Genomic DNA, 21409 nt, shown 5'->3' with positions numbered 1-21409 from the left:
CACATGCGAAGGAAGGAAGGAAAATAGGAGGAAAAGAACGGTAGGGAAGTTAACCAGCCTATAGGCAGCCGGTTTGCTACCCTGCGCATGGGAGGCGGATGGGGGAGGTGAAAGATAGAGAGCAGAGAGAGGAGAGAAATAAACACAGCACATTTGGCAGCACCCGCGCGCACACTCAGTCTTAGTCCAGTCTTGTTTTTCGTGCTGTGTGACATTGCTGTTACAGCCGCTTTTTCAAGTACATGTCACATAGAAATTCCAACAGTGCTTTCGTCGCCTTCTGTTGCAATCTTTTCTCTCGGGCACTTGAAAGAATAGTGCCCACAGACATTTGGCTGTTGTCGATGCGCTCAAGAACGGACGCCAGTGACTGTCTCTGGATGTCATACAACGGACAGTCGCACAGGATGGGATGTAGCGCCTCTTCGCAACGACAGGCATCGCAGAGAGCATTATCAGCCATTCCTATAACAAATGAATAAGATTTTGTAAATGCCACTCCTAGCCATAAGCGATCAAGAAGGGCGGCTTCTCATAGGTCGATCACAGTGGGCATGCGAAGAGCCATCAAAGAGAACAGGTGGTGTTGACGATTCGTCTCGTTGCTTGCTTGGTGGGCATCATAGTGAAAACGTGATTTCACGCGCAAGTCGTCGAATATTACTGGCACCATTGGTCCGCGAAAGTCGTATGGCTTCTTCTCGTGTTCTTTCAAGAGCTGCCCACGCGGCAGTATCGGCATGTTCGTTTCCTATGACGCTGCAGTGACTTGTCAGCCACTGAAACGTCACATAATGCCCTTTCTCGTATGAAGTGTGGAGAAGGCATCAAATTTCGAAAACAAGCTGTTCGTACGGCCCACGACGCAGTGTTGAGTGCACAGATTGTAGGGCAGCCCTTGAGTTGCTGAAAATCGACCATTGTTGCAGGGGTTCCCGATTGATCACACAAATGGCAGCACGCAAAGCAGCTAGTTACGCTGCTGTAGGTGCCGTGGAGTGGTTAGTCCTAAAGCTGATGGTAACACCTCTTGCTGGGACAACTACTGCACCTGACGAACACTGGCGGTTCGTGGAGCCATCGGTATGCTGTCTGAATATTTCTCGTGCAAAAGAAGCAGAGACAGTTGTTTCAGCACGGGCGATGAAAGCTCAGATTTCCTCCGGATCCCTGGTACCTTTAGATGCACTGTGGGTCGAATAAGACACCAAAGGGGTATCGATGATTTAGATGCAGCATTGAAGCCCGAGGGAAGTTTCTCGTACTTCAAAATCACTTTAGCGAACGATGATTGGCGCCTTTCTGAAGGCTACAATTCAAGGTGATGACAGGGAGCACGTGCGAAGTGTCTGATGTGCGTTCTCAGGACTTGTATAATAATGTGAGTTTGTATCGGATAGTCACCAGCGATTGCAATTGTTACCTCTGTTGACGTATATCTGGGCAGACCAAGGCACACTCTCAGTGCTTGGGCTTGTACTGCCTGCAGAACACCAACATTGGTCTTGCAGGTAATGCTAAGCACGGGCAAGCTATATCTCAGGAAACCGAGAAACAGGGCTCTGTAGAGTTCTATTATTGTGTCTACTGACATCCCCCACGTCTTTCCTGCCAGGAACTTGAACAATTGGGAAATAATGGTCAGGCGCTTTTTCACATAGGCCACATGCGAACTCCAACAGAGGTTCCTATCAATCATGATGCCCAGAAACCAGTGGGTTCTGGCGTAAGAAATCGGTCGCCCGCAGATTGAGATGACATAAGAGGTCATTGCTTTGCGAGTGATGGCGACCAGCGCGCATTTTACTGGTGATATGCTGAGACCTTGTTTTAACAAGTAGTTGGCAATCATAGTGGCTGCTCTTTGAGGCCGGAAACATATCTCAGGACGTGTGACTGCCGAAGGCCAGACAGAGATGTCGTGTGCGTATATTGAGATTTTAATGGTACTTGGCAAGTATTAAGCACATGCGAAGGTTTTGCTTGTGCTCTGTGCCGTGGTTCATGCGAAACCGTTATTATGCAGCTGGATGTAAGATGAGCAGACTGGTGGTTGCTTGAACATTCGCTTTAGAGGGCACCACGTTGCTACTAAAAATTATACGAATTTTCGTATCGTTGCACGTTGTGAATTATGCCCGTGCCAACTCTTGTTTCTGGAAGCTGCTGTTTTGTTAAATAAACATTTAAGAAGCCGAGAAATAGTTGAGGAACATCACTTGAACATGGATTCTGTTTCGTGTGCCAGCCAAACATCTATAACACTCGATCCGGCGCACCAAGTGACTTGATTACATATTTTTTTTTTTGGCACGCAATAATCATTTCTTTTTCATTTGAGAGTCAGTGCTGGTGTCGTCAGTTCCCTTGTCCATCGTCTATGACGCATTGCACGTTTACCCAAAAACGTAGCCCCGCCGCGGTGGTTTAGTGGCTAAGGTACTTGGCTACTGACCTTGAGATAGCGGGAGTGAATCCCGGCTGCGGTGGCTGCATTTTCAAGATCGGCGAAAATGTTGTAGGCCAACGAGGTAAGATTTGGGTGCACGTTCAAGAGCCCCAGGTGGTCTAAATTTCCCGAGCCATCCACTACGGCGTCTCTAATATTCACATGGTGGTTTCGGGACGTTACACTTCCCATATCAATTCCCGAAAAAGTAGTTAATGTGCACCGAATTTATGGAAATGCTAGCCAGCGCTACTCCTACTCCAGTCGATGAGTCTGGAACCCTCTTTTTTGCCAGAGGGCGTGACTGGGCAGGTGCACCGTTGCACGGGGTGGAAAGTGCCCCCAAAAATTTGCCGGATCCTACGTACACTGGGAATCGATGATATGCGAAGCACGAATCAGTGAGATTATATGCCGCTTTAAAATAAGCACAACGTTATGAGGCAGGGGTAAACTACTGCGTGCAAGGTTTTCTTGTCATGATTATCATATCTGGACGTCTCAGTTACCTTGTTGATCTATTCACGTGTCCTGATACCAAACTTGGTATCTGTGGAGCTAGCGAAACGGCTGCGAGCGTGCTATGACCGTAGTATGTAGTCAAGTACTAAATGATATGCATGTCTTGATTATCATGCTTGCACCAGTCATATACCTTCGCCATTCATTGACGCCACCTAACACCAAGTTTGGTATATGTAGAGCCAGCGAAACGGTCGTGAGCGCATCATGTAGGGCCCAATATACTCCGACGTAACGGTCACGTGCGCGCACGCCGGGCGCAACGACGCTGCGCTAGCAGAACGCGTGGCCAGGTGCGACCAGCGTCCGTCGGCGCAGCCCGGCGGCCCCCGCGTGAAATGAAACATGATGCATTTCGCGCCAATGACGTTATCTGGCTCTACCCAGAAAGTGCTGCGTCCGCCTCTCTTCGTGATGGAGGGACGCCGGGCGCGCTCGAACGTGCATGCACCAAAGCTGCGCAGCACGGCGCGCGCCTGCTAGTATAGCACAGGTAGATTGCAAGGTCTTGTTTCACCTAGAGAGCTTAGTACATCGGCGCCTGGCGTGGCATCACCGGCGTGACGCGATTAAACAAATACCGGCGCGCACGTGCGCCGGGTTACGCCGAATGTGTATTGGCGCCTTTAGTGTGACATGCAGTCATGGTCTTACACGAAACGCATCTCAAGATTATCGCGTTTACACCAGTCACATACCTTCGTCACTTATTCACGTGACGTACTACCAAATTTAGCATATGTGAAGCCAGTGAAACGGCCTTGGGAAGCACCATGAGTGTGGCATGTATCGTGTTCTTACATTACACGCATGTCATGATTATCATGTTTGGACGTGTCATTTACCTATGTCGTCCGTTTGCGTAACGTAATACCAAATTTGGTACATGAAGCTAGCGAAACGGCCACGAGTGCATCATGAGCGTGACATGTTGTCATGTTGTTACATGACACACCTGCAGATTATCATGCTTGCACCCGTCACATACCTTCATCTCTTGGCGTCCCGTAATGCCAAAGTTTTGGTATAAGTGAAGCTAGGGAAACAGCCACGAGCGCATCATGAGCGCGGCATGTTGTCATGTTCTTATATGACACGCATCTGAAGATTATCATGTTTGCATCAGTGACATACCTTCGTCATCTATTCTCGTCCCGTAATCCCAAATTTGGTATATGTGAAGGTAGCGAAACAACCGTGAGCGCATTATAAGTGTGGCATGTAGTCATGTTGTTGCATGACATGCTTGTCAGGATTTTCATGTTAGGGTCGGTCATTTGTGTTTTTCATGCAGTCATGTCATCCCATACCAGTTTTGCAACATGTCATGTGAACGAAACCACCTCAAGAGCAGCAAGACCATGAAATGTAAATCATGACATTCATGACATACATGTCATGATTTTCATGTTATGACTAATCACTTATGCTCGTCATACAGTCATGTTATGGCATGCCAAGTTTGGTATCAATACCAACATCGAAACGGACAGGAGAGCTAAACGTTTCAAGCGGCTAGATAGATAGATAGATAGATAGATAGATAGATAGATAGATAGATAGATAGATAGATAGATAGATAGATAGATAGATAGATAGATAGATAGATAGATAGATAGATAGATAGATAGATAGATAGATAGATAGATAGATAGATAGATACGCTCAATGTCACCGAAGTTAACTAAGAAACGCTTCACACTAAAAAAATTGACAGATCCCACGTACAGTGGGAATCGATTATATGCGAAGTACGAATGAGGAAGGTTTATATGTCAATTTAAAATCAGAACAATGCTACGAGTTGGAGGTAAATTATGCCGCATATAACTTTCATGTCATAATTATAACGTTTGAACATGTCAGTTACCTTAATCATCTATTCACGCCACCTGATACCAAATTTGGTATATGTAGATAGCAAAACGCCGCGAGTGTGCTATAAGCATAGGTGGTGGTGGTGGTGAAAACATTTAATAACCATTAAATGGTTACAGAGAGGTGATTGGGTTGGGGCCTTATTGGCCTCCTACCCTCACAGCACTAGGTGGAACCCCTATTCCGGGGCTCCATTGGCAAGCAACGCCGCCCGCGCCCGTTGAACCAGAGCCTCTTGGGCCTTCAGGTCTTGACAGCCGAGCAGGGCCGCCTCCCAGTCCTCTCTCGTGGGATTGGGGTTGGGGGGGATAGATGGATTAGACTGGCACGCCCAGACGATGTGAAAGGTGTCAGCCACCTCACCACAGAACTGGCACGTGCCATCAAAGGATGAATTGAAATGTTTTAGCACCGCCGGGCACAGTACAGTATTGGTAAACAGTTTTAAAAGGAGGTGCTCGTCAGCGCGATGCAGTCCCTTACAAGGGTCTGGATAGCGCCGGTGCTCCTCCTTGTAGTAATTGGTAATATCTTTGAATGAAAGGGCCGAATTGTCTGATTGCGAGTAGGCTTCCAAAGACAGGGAGATAGCCCGGGAAGAGAGTGCGCGGGCGGCCTGATCGGCCTGTTCGCTACCCCTGAGTCCTTGGTGACCGGGTGCCCAAACCAGATTTCGCGGAGTTGGATTAACGTATCGGCAGCTAGGTTCCAGTATGCGCTGAGCAAGCGGTGAAGCCCACCCTAGCTGATAGTTCCGACAGGCCCCTCGTGAGTCGGTGATGATATGTTTAGAAGAGGGATAGGTGAGAGCCAGAGCGACGGCAATCTCCTCCGCGTGTGTTGCGCTGTAGGCTTTGAACGTGAGCCCATTTACGGTGTTTGCGTTGTGTATGACTGCGGCAGTATACCACCCCCCATGGTGCGGGCCGGCAACGTCCACGTAGCACACGTGTTCCTCTTGACCAAAGTGTCGCTGCAACGCTTCCGCGCGCGCCTGGCGGCGACCACTGTGGTTTTCTTTGGACATGTTGCGTGGAAGGGGTCGGACCCGGAGGGCGCGTCTCCAAGGTTCTGGCACTCTCACCCTTTCCTCAATATAGTAATCGTGTTTGATGTGTATTCGGTCCAAGAGGCGGCGACCGGAATGGGTCTGTGCAAGGCGCGTGTATTGGTTAACGAGGTGGGCTTCTCGAAGTTCCCGGTAGGTATTCACCACGCCTAGGGCCAGAAGTCTATGGTTGGACGTGGTGATAGGGAGGTCGAGAGCCCGCTTGATAACTTTACGGTGGATGACCTCGAGTTGATCATCCTCGTGTTTGCGCAGGTGCAAGTAGGGAGTCGAGTAGAGTATTCTACTCGTTACGAAAGCATGGGCAAGCCGCATTGCATCCCTGCTTCGTAATCCGCCCCGCTTGTTGGAGACCCGGCGGACCATACGGCCCACCTGGTCTACCACCGTGCGAAGTTTGGCTATTGTGGTGTCGGCCTTGCGTTGGTGGTGTATGAAGAGGCCAAGAACGCGGATCTCCTTGACCTCACGGATCGGTCCCGAGGGAAGACTGATATGGAGCTGAGTTGTGTTATAAGCATAGCATGTAGCCATGTTTTACATGACACGCATATCTTTAGTATCATGTTCGGACGTGTCATTTAACTTCGCCGTATATTGAATTCATGCAATACCAATTTGGTATACGTGAAGCTAAAGAAATGACCGCGAGCGCATCATGAGCGTGGCATGTGGTCATGTTGTTACATGACACCCAGCACATGATTATCATGCTTGCACCAGTCACATTTCTTCGTCGTCCATTCACGTCCCATAATACCGAATTTGGTGTATGTGAAGCAAGCGAAATGGCTGTGAGGGCATCGTGAGTGTGGCTTGTAGTCATAATGTCACATGACACGCATCTCATGATTATCGTGGTTGGACCAGTCACATACCTTTGTCATCCATTCGCATCACATTACGCCGAATTCGGTATAAGTGAAGCTAGCGAGACAGCTGCAAGCGCACCATGAGCGCGGCGTGTAGTTATGACTTACGTGACATGCATGTCATGATTTCCGCGTTAGGGTCTGTCGCTTGTGTTCGCCATGCAATCATGTCATACCATACTAGTTTTGCAACATGTCGTGTGAACGAGACCACCGCAAAAGCAGCAAGACTATGAAATGTAAATCATAACATCCATGACATACATGTCATGATTTTTATGTTATGACTAGTCAAATATGGTCGTCATATAGTCATGGTATGATATACCAAGTTTGGTGTCGATACCACTATCCAAACGGCCAGGAGAGCTAAAAGTCATAGGTGGCTACGTAGATAGATAGATAGATAGATAGATAGATAGATAGATAGATAGATAGATAGATAGATAGATAGATAGATAGATAGATAGATAGATAGATAGACAGATAGATAGATAGATAGATAGATAGATAGATAGATAGATAGATAGATAGATAGATAGATAGATAGATAGATAGATAGATAGATAAACGGTGCACTTATACGCCCAAAGTCGCCGAAGTTCGCTAAGAAATCTTCACATTTAAAGGGCATCGATGATTACGAAACTGCCTAATGCGAATTCTCAACGCTAATTCGTGTTCGGTAACGAAGTATAAACTTTCGTTTAGAGCTAGGGGAACACAAGAACGCGATCGCGGGAGATATTCACTATTGTAAAATGTCTTCGGGCACCTGCGGCAAGTAGTATTAAGAAGTCTCAATAGTAGTGCCCCATTTTTGATGTATTGAAGCGCCCACTTGGAGTCCGCGCACCACAATATGCGCACCACTTGCGCATTTCTACAGCCTGCTGATGTTGTGGCTGGTTATGCTGCAGCTGATCATTAAATATGCATAAAGCTTTTGTAAAGGTGTCACGGACTGCCATTTTTGCGAGCCGGCGTCACGGCAATTAACGGGCGCCGTACTACCCCGCTGACCGGCGGGAACGGCGGGCGCATGAAAGAGAGCCGGAAAGTGCAGAATGGGGTGCTCTTCTTCGAACGTCGCCGCCGAAGTTTGATCCGTTGTACCTGCGGCGGCGTCTGCAGGGTCGTCGAAGGCCGCGATGTACCCCGAACAAGGATTAGACTACGGGACGCACCGGCTGAGAGCCAAACAGTCTGACCGTTCCCACGGGAAAACCGTGGGAAAACCTCTGGTGGCCAAGCCGTATGACAGCACCCCACAGGTTGTCACTCTCGCTCATTGAGGGCCCTCTCCTAATTAAAAAGGGGTGGGGTCAATATATTTTTGGGGCAGAGTTTCCAACAATGAAACGCGCTTGATTGGCCCATGTAGAGGTCTCTTGTCCCCAAGGAAGAGAGCGAGGAGACACGAGGGGGATTTAAGCGCAGGATTTTGCTCTGCTAGGCAGTCTAGTCGCTGACCAACATGGTTTAGAAACAGATCGACAAGTATCTCTTCTAGAAGTTTTTAGTGTGGCTCTGTATCGACTGGCCACCTAAACTTAGCCGTTCATCTAGTTGTGACGTGATATTAACGTCTGCAACGTAGACATCGGGACTTCGCCTCGAGTTAGCTCAACCTGCCCGAGGTCACCTGCAAGACAGAGAGAGAGAAATAAAGTTTATTGCACCCGTCTAGAATGACGGGGGAGGAGGCTTCGGCCTCTGCCCCCAATCATCCCCCTAGCCATCGGCCGGAATCCCTTGGGACTCGGCGGCGGTCAGGGCGAGACCGATGACTTGACGCTGTTCTTTGGCGTCAGGGCTGTGTGATAAGGCCTCCCAGGATTCTACGTTTCTACCTGGATTATTGTAGGATGGGCAAGTCCACACCATGTGCACTAAACCCGCAGTGCTGTTGCAGTGCGCACATCTAGAGTTGAACACTTCCGGGTGCCATTTACTGTACAGGTGAATGTTTGGAAACACCCCGGTTTGCAATTTTCGCCACATAATTTCCTCCTTTTTGCTGAACTGTTTACCTGCCTCTGTATAAAGCTTACGGTGGAGTTTATAGTGTGCGGTGATTTCCTGAAACGTTCGTAGTTCGTCTCTTGTGGAGAGGGGCTGCTTGCGCGAAGGCGGCGGGTCAGCGTCGATCGACCGGAAAGTGAGCCCTCGGGCGATCGCGTGCGCCTTCTCATTCCCCTTCAGACCTTGATGGGCCGGGGACCATACTAGTGAGATTAGCTCTGCGGGTACTGGTCCTTGTCTTAGAATTTTGGCGGCTGTAGCAGAGATCCTGCCCATATCGTAGTTTTTAATGGCTGACTTAGAGTCACTAACAATCACTCGTGTGCCTTTTTGAGCTATTGCTAAAGCAATCGCAAGTTCTTCTGCCTCTGTGGTGGCTGTGTTCTTAGAGGTGCAGCACGAGACCAGGTCCCCGTTCTCGCGAACCACTACCACTGTGTGTGCTCCCTTTCTTTCGCATTCTTCAGCGTCCGTGTAAAGCACGCCAGATCGACCTTCAAGTTTCGCCTGCAGGGCTACAGCTCTAGCTTTGCGTCTGCCTTCATGAAACGCCGGAGGCATGTTTTTCGGCAGCGGTATAATTTTCAGTCTTGCCCTAGTTGATTTAGGTATGTTAGCGGTCTGCCTGGAACACTCCGTGGGCTCGAACCCCAAGCGCTCCATGATTTTCCTCCTGTTTCTACCTCTCACACGTCTTTGGTGCTGTGACATCATGGCAGCTTCTATCAGTTCATCTAAAGTGTTGGAGACACCTAGCCCAAGAAGTTTAACCGTAGAGGTGTTTGGGGGAAGCCCTAGCGCAGTCTTGATGCCTTTCCTTATAATGGCTTAAATTTTATCTTTTTCTGCTCTACTTAATTTAAGATAAGGGGCAACGTATAGTACACGGCTTATCACGAAAGCTTGAACTAATGTTAAAAGATTGGCTTCCTTCATCCCCGTATCCTTGTTAGAAATGAGCTTAAGCAGGCGGCACGTCTGGTTCGCACTAGCTTCGAGTCTCCGGATAGTTTCAGCGTTTTTTCCATTTGCTTGTATGCGCATCCCTAGAATTCTAATACTGTCTATGGTTGAAATAGCATTACCATTCACTCGCAAAGCGATGTCACAACCCCTTCCGAGGGGATTGTTTGTTTTCCTTTTTTGCGACGGTAGAAAAAGAGCCTCTGATTTTTCTGCCGAGCATTTGAACCCTAGTGGTTCGAGGTATTGTTCGATGGTATCTATAGCCACCTGAAGTGCGCTTTCAATATGTCCGTCACTACCCCTGTTTATGCACAGCGTCACATCGTCTGCGTATATTGTGTGATGCAGATTTTCGATTCATTCCAACTTCTCAGTAAGTCCAATCATCGCTATATTAAAAAAGAGTCGGAGAGAGCACAGACCCTTCTGGCGTCCCTTTAGTCCCCAACTTAATGTTTTCGAGTGACTGCCCTCCCATGCTGATAGTGGCTGTACGATTTGAGAGAAAGCCCCTCAAATAGTTGTATGTCTTGACGCCTACGTTTAGCGCACTAAGGTTCTTAAGTAAAGCTTCATGTTTGACATTGTCAAACGCCTTGGAGACGTCCAGACCCAAAATTACTTTGGTGTCAACAGTCTTTTTGTCTATTATCTCCTCTTTTAGATGTAGCATAATATTGCACGTCGATAGGTGCAATCTGAAGCCTATCATAGTATCAGGGTACAGGTTTTCATCTTCCATGAACCTAGTCAGTCTTGTTTGAATGACGGGCTCCATCAATTGTCCTACGCAAGATGTGATGAAAATTGGTCTGAGATGTTCAAGACTGAGCTTTTTCACTGGCTTAGGAATGAAGACTACATTGGCCGTTTGCCAAGCTTGCGGTATTTTTCCCTTGTCGCAGCATTCTTGCATATAAGCTGCAAGTTGACGAATGGAGCCGTCGTCAAGATTTCTAAGCATTCTGTTGTTCATTTTGTCCGGACCGGCAGCCGTTTTTGTTTTAAGTCGGTTAATTTCAGCCCTGACTTCTCCAACCGTGATGGGGCTGTCTAGGTCCGGGTTTTCTGAACCAGCGTAGTCATGGAGCTTTTGAGATTCTGCGCAGCTGAGGTATCGATCCCTAACCTCCGTTAATAATTCCGTCGTCTGACCTTCATATTTATATACAAGCTTTTGAAGTTGCTGTCGGGACTCCGATTTGGTTTTCTCTGAGTCTAATAGATGCCGTAATAGCTGCCATGTTTTAGCACTGCCAATCTCTCTATCCATCTGATCACAGATACTACCCCACTTTTTCTTGGTAAGTTCCAATGCATAATCTTCGATCTCTCTATTCAGTGCAGCAACTTTCGGAGATTCCTGTCTCCTCTTCTCTGACTGATTTTTCGCTCTAGCTTTTTTTTTCTTCCACATGCTTACAAGATGTCTATCAACAACTTCCTCATGGCCAGCGTCAATCTCTTCGGTAGCGTGCTGAACCGACTGGATCACCCCTTTACTTTAATCGTTAATATCATTTCTGGGGTCTTCTTCCGACCTGATATTTCTAAAGGTCACCCAATCTGTAGTTTTAACTTTTCTCCTATTGATCACCAGCGGGCCATTGGCAACGATAATCTCTAAAATTCTATGATCACTACCTAGTTCTTCACCGGCATTGCACCACGTGGCGGCGGTGGCACTGCTGACCAGGGTAAGATCTGGCGTCGTGTTTTGAGATACGCTATTTCCTTTCCTGGTTGGCTGCATTGGGTCTGTTATAAGTATGAGCTCATGTTGTTGAATATCGTTCCACAAATTTTTGCCCTTAACCTTGGTGAATTTATAACCCCAGGCCGTATGATGCACATGAAAGTCGCCCAAAACCAATAGTAGACCATTTGCTGAAATAACCTTTCTTTTCGTGAAAAGATCACCAAGGTTGATTTTGTGCTGCCTGGGGAAACTATACACATTCAGGATAAAAATGCTCTTGTCTTTGTGCTTGCGAGGCACAAGTTCGACTAAAACATGATTGATCTGCAAGTTCCCCGTCTCGTGCTGCAATGTCGTAATGTTTCTCTGTACGAAGGTCGTGACTTCGGTATCATTACCCGACCCGGCAAAAGATTTGTAACCTGCTAAAAATTTTGCATTTGTCCCACACTCCTGGATCGCAATAACCTCCGGTCGATCGGCGTTGGTAAGAAAAGATTGTAAAACCACACGTTTGCACGAGAAACCCCTACAGTTCCACTGCCAAATCGTATTACTGTAAGGGTGCAGAGCCATCATGGTTTAGCTTGAGCGCTTGGCATAGCCATTCTATCTGTCGGTACCTGCTAGCAGATTCAGCCTTAATTTGCTCAAATACGTTGCCTACTTGTTTCATCTGTTCTAGTACAGCTTGGAGCATACCTTCTAATTAGTTTGTTTCCACCTCAAGCGCTTCAATTCTGACTGATATGTGGGGTTTAACGTCCCAAAACCACCATATGATTATGAGAGACGCCGTAGTGGAGGGCTCCGGAAATTTCGACCACCTGGGGTTCTTTAACGTGCACCCAAATCTGAGCACACGGGCCTACAACATTTTCGCCTCCATCGGCAATGCAGCCGCCGCAGCCGGGATTTGAACCCGCGACCTGCGGGTCAACAGCCGAGTACCTTAGCCACTAGACCACTGCGGCGGGGCAAGCGCTTCAATTCTCGCTCCGTGATTTTCTTCAAGTTCGGTTTCTTTAGACCTCTTCTTCTTTAAAGGCGGTTGGTTTGCTACATGAGGTGTTTCCAGCATCTGCCCTGGTTTACTGGTTAGATTAGCCTTAATCTCATCAAGCTGCTTGAGTAATTCCGCATTTTGCTCCTGTAAAGTCATGAAACTCGACGGCAAGGAGTACGAGGTGAAGACATATATGACTGCGCCTGAAATCTGTGGCAAAGGAGTGGTACGTGGACTTGATATTAGACTCTCTGAGAGGGAATCAGAACTGGCTTTCTCACACGAAGAGAACCGTCCTATTTTTGGTGTGTGAAGGATGGGCAACTCCACTTCGGTAATCATCACCTTTGTTGACGGCTACGTGCCGAGATGGATGATCTGCTTTGGGACGCCGATGAAATGCTTTCTCTACAAGAAGAGATATGAAGTGTGTTACAAGTGTGGTGAGCTGGGACATCGATCCGACGTATGTGACAGCCTGCACGAAAAATGCAGAGGTTGTGGGGTGGCCTTCCCACCCAAAAACCATGAATGTACGCCGAGGTGCCGTCTGTGTGGCAAGGAGCACGTGATCGGAGACAAAAGGTGCAAAGAACTTTTTCGAACACCTCATATAGTGAAGAAGCGACAGTGGGAAATGAAGCTTGAAGAAGCGCGGGAGCAAGAAGAACGACGGAAGGCCGAAGAGGGCACGCAGCGGCACAGCAGGACAGACGGGGTTCAAGATCGTTCGAGGCGCAAATCCAAGCATCGAAGTAGATCGAGAAGGCGCTCGGAATCCTTCCCCCTATTGCCACCGCTGGAGAAGCCGGGAGTTTCTCACAAGGCATCCCATGATTGTGCCCAGGAGAAGTCAAAATCCACAGGACCACAGGTGGGTTGGGTAACTAAGGTCTCCCAGGAGGCTAATACAGAGATGATTAATGCTCTTAAAGAGCAAAACAGGATATTACAGGAGCAAAATGTGGAATTACGCAAACAGCTTGATGAGATTAAGGCTCATCTAACCAGTAAACCAGTGAAGGCGCTGGATACACCCCAGGTCACCTGCAAGCACTAGCCTCCCAGAGCCACCAGCGTTGCAACACCGCTGACATCGCAGTTGTGCCAGAACTCTCTTCGCCTTCTCGCATCCGATCGTCGGGGACGCAACGCTGCCGGTCGTCACACGTATGCCTTCACCTGTTTACATCTTCGAACTTTCTCCTCCGTAGTTCTATGGTTGTTAGTTTGTGTAGTTTGTAATAGTTCTCTCTCGTAAGCTGATTTATTGTTTTTATATGTATTTTTTGTTGTATCAAGTGTTGATGTATTTTATTAGTTGTATTGAAGTGTTGTACTAGATCCTGTGTGCTGCAATATCACTAGAGTAAAGTTTGTTTTGTTTTCTCACGTCTCTGATCTCTTCACTGTCTCTGCTTGCGTACGAAACGAACTAACCTGCTGTCATTCCCGTCGCCGACTTCGCGCTGGTAACGCTAGAGTGGCAGCTTGTAACAAAAGGGTATACTATTTTCGAAAACCCAAACATTACGCAAGAAAGTGTGCAACGCCTGATGTGACTCTACATTTATATGTACAATTATACGTAATTAACGTGACTTTTCGCCCAATACGACACATTTTTAGAAGATTTTTTTTGTAGAAGCGTCAGTACTGCATGGGCACAGTGCTAGACTATAGTTGACAACAACGCAGAATGCCTTGGTTCAATTCTTATTCTAGCCCAGAATTAGGAGTGTTACCATCGATCACCATTTTTGACTCACGGAAAACTCCGGCGACGTCGACACATGTGTTTCTGCGAGACGGGCTTCTTATAGCATTTATTATGTGTCACGTAAAGTTCTTATTAAGTTCTTGAAAGCACTTTCAGAGTTTTGCTGTTCTTTTTGAAACTATGCCCACACTCGACAAGCTCTCGACACTATGCAAGCTCATTGACACCTATCTATAATTTCTGAGTTGTGAAAGAGAAACTTTCATGTCTAATGCTTTAATATATTATCACTGGCTACCAAAGCTGCAAAAAGAACAATACCATTCCATTCAATGTTGAAAAAATGTAAACTCACGGTTGTTAAGAGTCACGCTAGAAATTCATTCAAAATTTTATTCTTCTACTTCGCAGTTCCTTCAAGACGCACTAGGAGCTCTAGATTCCTGCTTTGTACGTTGTGGATTCCAGAAGAACACATCAAGAAACCATCAAATTGCTGTATCTTTCTTTTTCTCATTTTGTGTGAGCAAGGTACTAAAGATTTTGATCAATCATGCATGAGAAAAAATTTAAACAATACTCAAACGTTTTAATAAACTGGAAGACTTCCATGATACGGAGTGAGTCTTCTTTGTTAAGTGACTAGAAATTGCTATTCAGGTGCTTCAAATGCACCTATGTGACGTAATGACGTCAACATGGGTCAAATTCCTCCTCTGACAATTAGGTGCGCGATGTACAGTTTTGGTAAACAATGAGGACCCTTCTTGTAGGACGTTGCGAACACACACAGTCTGCTAAGACACAGTTTTTTGTCCTCTGACACTTCCATCACACCGCGAGTGTGAGCTATCTTAAGTACGCGCACACCTAAAAGTTCGCTCAGCTGGTATACCCTCAAAGTAAATGAGAACTGTGTCATTAGGGTGCAATTATCCCCTAGTGCTTCGTAATATAAAAGAAAATGGGCAAATCCCACGTACAGTGGGAATCGATGATATGCGATGCACGAATGAGAAATGTTGATATGTCACTTTAAAATCGGGACAATGTTACGAGGTCAAAAAAGTTATTGCGTACATGACTTCCGTGAAACGAATATCATGTATGGATGTGTCGTTTGTCTTCGTCATCTATTGACGTCACTTTACATTAAATTTAGTACATGTGGAGCTAGCGAAATGGCCACGAGCACGCAATAAGCGTGGCATGTAGTCATGTTGTGACATGACGCGCATGTCATGATTTTTATGTTAGGTCTGTCGCTTGCGTTTGTCATCCAATCATCATCATCATCATCAGCCTGACTACGTCCAATGCAGGACAAATGCCTCTTCCATGTTCCACCAGTCAACTCGATCTTGTGTTTAGAAAAAGTGGTTAGCGATTTAGAGCACTTGGTACTCTAATATTGGAGAGCCTAATGCCGCCCCTCATGACTTCGTACGAAACAATTAACTGTGCTTGCTGCTGCCAATTCATACCCACAAACTTCTTAATCTCATCTGCCTACCTAACCTTCTGTCTCCCCCTAGCCCACTTCCCTTCTCTAGGAATTCAGTTAGTTACCCTTAATGACCAGCGGTTATCCTGTCTAGTGCTACATGCCCGGCTCATGTTCATTTCCTCTTTTTGATTTCAGCTATGATATCCTTAACCCCCGTTTGTTCCCTAATCCACTCTGCTCTCTTCTTGTCTTTTAAGGTTACACCTACCATTTTTGTTTCCATTGCACGCTGCGTCGTCCTCAACTTAAGCTGAACCCTCTTTGTAAGTTTCCAGGTTTCTGCTCCGTAGCTAAGTACCGGCAAGATACAGCTGTTATATACCTTCCTCTTGAGGGATAGTGGCAATCTACCTGTCATAATTTGAGAGTGCTTGCCGAATGTGCTCCACCCCATTCTTATTCTTCTAGTTACTTCAATCTCGTGGTTAGGCTCTGTGGTTATTACCTGCCCTAAGTAGACATAGTCTTTTACAACTTCAAGTGCACTATTACCTATCTCGAAGCGCTGCTCTTTTCCGAGGTTGTTGTTCATTACTTTCGTTTTCTGTAGATTAACTTTAAAACCCACCTTTCTGCTCTCTTTGTCTAACTCCGTAATCATGAGTTGCAGTTCATCCCCTGAGTTACTCAGCAATGCAATGTCATCGGCAAAGCACAGGTTACTAAGGTACTCTCCATTAACTCTCATCCCTAACTGTTACCATTCTAGGCTTCTGAAAACCTCCTGTAAGCACGCGGTAAATAACATTGAGGAGATTGTGTCCTCCTGCCTTACACCCTTCTTGATTGGTATTCTGTTGCTTTCTTTATGAAGCACTATGGTAGCAGTTGATCCCCTGTAGATTTCTTCCAGGATGTTTCCAGGAAAAACCGAGAATCATGCGCTGACCATGTCTATTCATCGTCTGTCTGTCTGTCTGTCTGTCTGTCTGTCTGTCTGTCTGTCTGTCTGTCTGTCTGTCTGTCTGTCTGTCTGTCTGTCTGTCTGTCTGTTCGGCGCTTGAATAGACGTACGCACGGACGGACGCACGCACGGATGAACGCACGGACTGATGCACAGGCAGATGCACGCACGGATGGAAGCCTGGGTAGGCGGGCGGACACAGAAACGCACGGACGGACGGGTGGACGGATAGACAGAAGCATGAAAAAACGAACGGACGGAAGCGCGAACGAATCGACGGACGCTTTGCCCCACTCATCATACTTCACTCCGTGGATATGCTGTGATTTTTTACACGATGTTTTCTAGGTTTTATCGATCTGTTATTGTACTAATAGCCCGTGTGAACGCGAATAAAGCACTATGTGCAAGTTGTGTGTGTTTTGTGTCCTTGTCGTAGTGCGCTATAGCCACAAGAATAATGAATCCCAACCAACTAAACTCCTGGCAACAAGCTTTATTAACGAAACATTGCAAAGAGTGCCTTCTGTACATGGAACAATAACGCACAGCTGAGGATCGCGTGTACTTAAGACAAATGAATGCCTTGTGTATTGTCCCTTCCAAGAAACATAATACGGCTTTCTGTAGTTTCTTATGTACAGAAAAAGTCAGTACTGATGCTTCTCTTCTGTACAGGATAAAAATGAACACAAGTAATTTCATTGCTATGGTAGTTAAACAGACAATCTCAATGGTTTTTCCTCGTCGCCATTTACGTCAACTACATTTCCATATAAACCGGAAAACGAGAACTACGTTCCGCGCATCACAGGTGTTGCTGAAAGCGTGCGAGTGCTGAAGATGAGCACCACTGAAGAAGAAGTAAAAAAGCTTGCCTTCTTTAGAATTTGGCCTTCATTAGAAATGTGGCCGCCTCAGCCGGAATTGAATCCACGACTTTCAGGTCAGCAGTCTAACATGGTAACCAGCCCCGCCGCAGTGGTCTAGTGGCTAAGGTAATCGGCTGCTGACCCGCAGGTCGTGGGTTCAAATCCTGGCTGCGGCGGCTGCATTTCCGATGGAGGCGGAAATGTCGTAGGCCCGTGTGCTCAGATTTGGGTGCACGTTAAAGAACCCCAGGTGGTCTAAATTTCCGGAGCCCTCCACTACGGCGTCTCTCACAATCATATGGTGGTTTTGGGACGTTAAACCCTACAAATCAATTACCATGGTAACCGTTACGCCAGCGCAGCGAACGCATATGTACCAGATCTTGAAGCAGCTACTGAAAATAGGGTGTGCTAAATCGCCATCTGATTTGTGAATTAAGGTTGATACTGGCTGCAACATTCATTTTAGGGGCGAAGCACATTAGTGTGGAGCCTTGTCCCTGTGATGTCCGTTGTCCTTGCTCGCACGCGGAGAGAGCACCGACCGCTTGCGTGCCGATCGTAGGTAGATGAGGAGAACGATGATTGCGGGTGCGCTTGTGGCAGGCTGTTTCTTTCGCTGCAGCGCCGCAACAGCTACAAAACGCGCTCACTCCTGGCTCGCTCCTTATGGTCATGGACTGCACTACTGCACTTCCTTAAGAAAGAAAGAAAGAAAGAAAGAAAGAAAGAAGGAAAGAAAGAAAGAAACAAGGAAAGAAAGAAAGAAAGAAAGAAAGAAAGAAAGAAAGAAAGAAAGAAAGAAAGAAAGAAAGAAAGAAAGTACGGGGGTTATTGATCTCCCAGAGGCTCACCCACTTGCCATCATTAACTTCGTGGATATGATGTGATTTTTCTACAGTGCGATGGCACCTTCCCAATTAATTTCTTTCAGCCATCTAAATAAAGAGCAGTCAATCTTCAACAATAAATTTCTTTAATTACCTGTCTTTGTGGGCAGACAAGGTGGACGCTAACGAAATTTGGGTTTTTATGAGAAATTTGTGTGAGATGTTTATTTGAATTATTATATAATAAAGGTAATTGTTAAAGAACCCCATGTGGTCGATATTTCTGGAGCCCTTCACTACGGCATCTCACGTAATCATAAGGTTGTTTTTTGGCGTTAAACCCCACATATCATGCTGTAGGCCCATGTTCTCAGATTCGGGTGCACGTTAAAGAACCCCAGGTGAACGAAATTTCCGAAGCCCTCCACTGCGGCGTCTCTCATAACCATATGGTGGTTTTAGGACGTTAAACCTCACATATCAATCAATCAATAAACCTCGCATATCAATCAATAATGAAGCTAATTGAATAAAGTACATTTACAGTATCAATTGTATTGTATTGCATAACTGATATAACGTAGCGCGTAAAAACTGAGACACAGGACAAGGGAAGTTTATGATTACCAACACGCCCAACTACATACCATAGTCATTGTATTACGATTGACGCTTCTCAATCTTTGTTTTGTCTTTTCTTTGTTGCTTATGGGAAATAAATTAAGGTGACTTGTTTGTGATCTGGGCTACACAGCTTACTTGTAAAGTGTTGCAAAATATCCCATCTTACCCATGACGCTTAGAAAAGTGAACAGACGCTCGGAAACAACTCAGCTCCAAACGGTCAAAGGGGTGTTTTTTTTAACTATGTATATCTTTCTTCATACCTGTGGATTATTTAAGATCCTCACAGCGTGAAATTGCTCCAAAATACTATAGTGCCTAGATTTTTACAAAAAGAGAAGGAAGTGAGAGATCCGTTTGTTCGTTTTTTTTTTTGTCACATAGTCTTCGGCGACAGCTGACCTCAAGTTCTATTCTCAATTGACCTTGATGTCAAATATGTGAAAGGCCTTTTTTAGGATGGCATGGTTACCTTATACTTTGTTGGCAAAATATCCAAGAGTTATCTTATACAAGCTGATGAATGAGCGAAGCGACGTAGGGGAGGGTGTCGGGTCGTTAGCACCATGCTCGCTGACAGCAGCAGAGGCACTGGAGACGAGAGATCTGCTTCCATCCCGTTCTCCTCGCACATTTAGAAGCTTGCTCCTTATACTGGGGAGAGAGAGAGAGAATAAAAATTTATTCAAGGCAGTTATATTTCGCCGATGCGTCATGTACGCTAGTGCTCATTGTTCTTGCTAGCGACGCACCTGTGATTTCAAGCATTCATTTCAAGATCGCTAACTAAATGGCATGCCTCCGCTCATGTGGCAGTCCACTGTCGGTGCGTAATTGATAAAAGACCGCTAAAGCACAGCGCCTATAAATAGCACTTCTCTCTTGGCGCGCTTCTTTTCTTTTTACCGAACATCACTTAGTGCGCTTCAATACTGCTATTCAGCATCCACCACGAACTATGGTAAGCCAAGGCAGTGATGCGGAGGGCACGCAATGCGGCTGCAGTGTGGGCTCTGCGGCATGACGCTACGCGGAGAGCTCGCGAAACCGAAGAGCCAGCGCCGGCAGCAAGCGCAAGCCGGCGCCAGCACCGAGGGGACGACAGCGGAGAGAGCTCACGCAGCCGAAGTAGAGAGTGCGCACGTGCCACTCCTCTAGTCCGGCAGTGCCACCTATTGTTTAGTCCTTGAAATGTTCGTTAAATGGTGGTACATCTATATGATGAATATATGGTGAAAAGATGCGAGATGGCGGTACTTGAAGTGGTCACTAGATAGACGGATGGAGGGATAGACGCATGGATGAATGGACGGGCTGACAAACAGATGCACGGAGCGGTGGCGGCGGTGGACAACTGCGCGTGACCCGAGTTGTCATCTCATAACAGCTTTCGTTGTAAAAAAAAATAGCTTGATGTTTTACTTCAGCGCTGTTTTTCACAGTCATCAGCCAAGTTCTAAACGGCGTCAAATCGCCAGACAGTTGTTTTCAGTAATGCGTGAAATCAGTGCTGAAATCGGCAAGAAGGTCTCAAAACATACATCCTTCTGTTCTAAATAATATAGTTTGGGGATATAATTTCTGGAAGAGAGTAAATAAAACAAACGCCTAATCTGAAATGGTTGCCAGGACACCCTGGGCATTTGTCATTAAATTATGAAATAACAATAATTGGAGTGGCGCTTTTTTTTTGGCCGCGGGGGGGGGGGGGCAAGAATGTATATAGAGCATGCACTCTAGGACGACTTCTCCACTCACGTTGCCTTACTGTAATGTTTGACCTTTTTGTTGATGTGAGTTCTGATAGTGACTAGGCACCGCTATGAGTATATGCAGCAAATAAAAGAAATATCTTTAAAACTTGTGACAGTCAGCAAAAAAAAGCCAAGGAAAAAAAAAACACGAATGTTTGTACATGTCATACAGGTAACATGTGGCGGCGCAGGTTATAGATACAACACGATATATAAAACCACATCTACTTAAAGGATAATATTTTACAGCACTTTTTGTTCTTGAAAGAAAAGGGCAATGGTAGCGTCACGAACTGCGTACATCAAATAAAGAGCATACGGTCAATAGCAGTTAAGTTCGTTTTATGTGCAAGTACTTGTCTTCTTTTTCTTGTTTTTTTAAGATACCACATTCTTATAAGCAGATAATATAAATGAGGGACTGCTAACATTCTATAGAGGCTTTTAAAGTACGCAAACTGTCTAATGGCGCTCTTTCCAGAGCTAATATTATGGGCACTCACTGCCGCGCCAATGGTCGCTAACAGTCTGTTTCATCTTCCCAAGGGCGTAAATCTTTCTCGTTACCATGAGCCTTGGCGGGTAAATATTGCTTAAAGTCTTCATTATATGCACCCAGCAGCACCAATCTCTTTTTTCTAGAAAAAAAAACTAGTTTCATGCTTTTCATTGTTGCTTGATAGACATTTTTACTCAACAGCTGAACGCACTA

The 21409-nt window shown here is 46.2% G+C and overlaps 1 protein-coding gene across 1 annotated transcript in view; it reads left to right on the top strand.

The window, feature by feature from the left end:
- Window positions 1–21150: 21150 nt before the first annotated feature.
- Window positions 21151–21409, top strand: part of LOC142813933 (uncharacterized) — a 39362-nt gene continuing 39103 nt past the window's right edge. The window contains exon 1 of the mRNA XM_075891884.1: window positions 21151–21279. Within this exon, the coding sequence (XP_075747999.1) occupies window positions 21163–21279 (117 nt within the window). The 5' untranslated portion in view covers window positions 21151–21162. The remainder of the gene's footprint in view (window positions 21280–21409) is intronic.

This window comes from Rhipicephalus microplus, chromosome 4 (genome assembly GCF_043290135.1).
Source record: "Rhipicephalus microplus isolate Deutch F79 chromosome 4, USDA_Rmic, whole genome shotgun sequence".
In the NCBI taxonomy this organism is placed as follows: Eukaryota; Metazoa; Arthropoda; class Arachnida; order Ixodida; family Ixodidae; genus Rhipicephalus; species Rhipicephalus microplus.
This window is presented reverse-complemented; position numbering and strand designations above follow the sequence as displayed.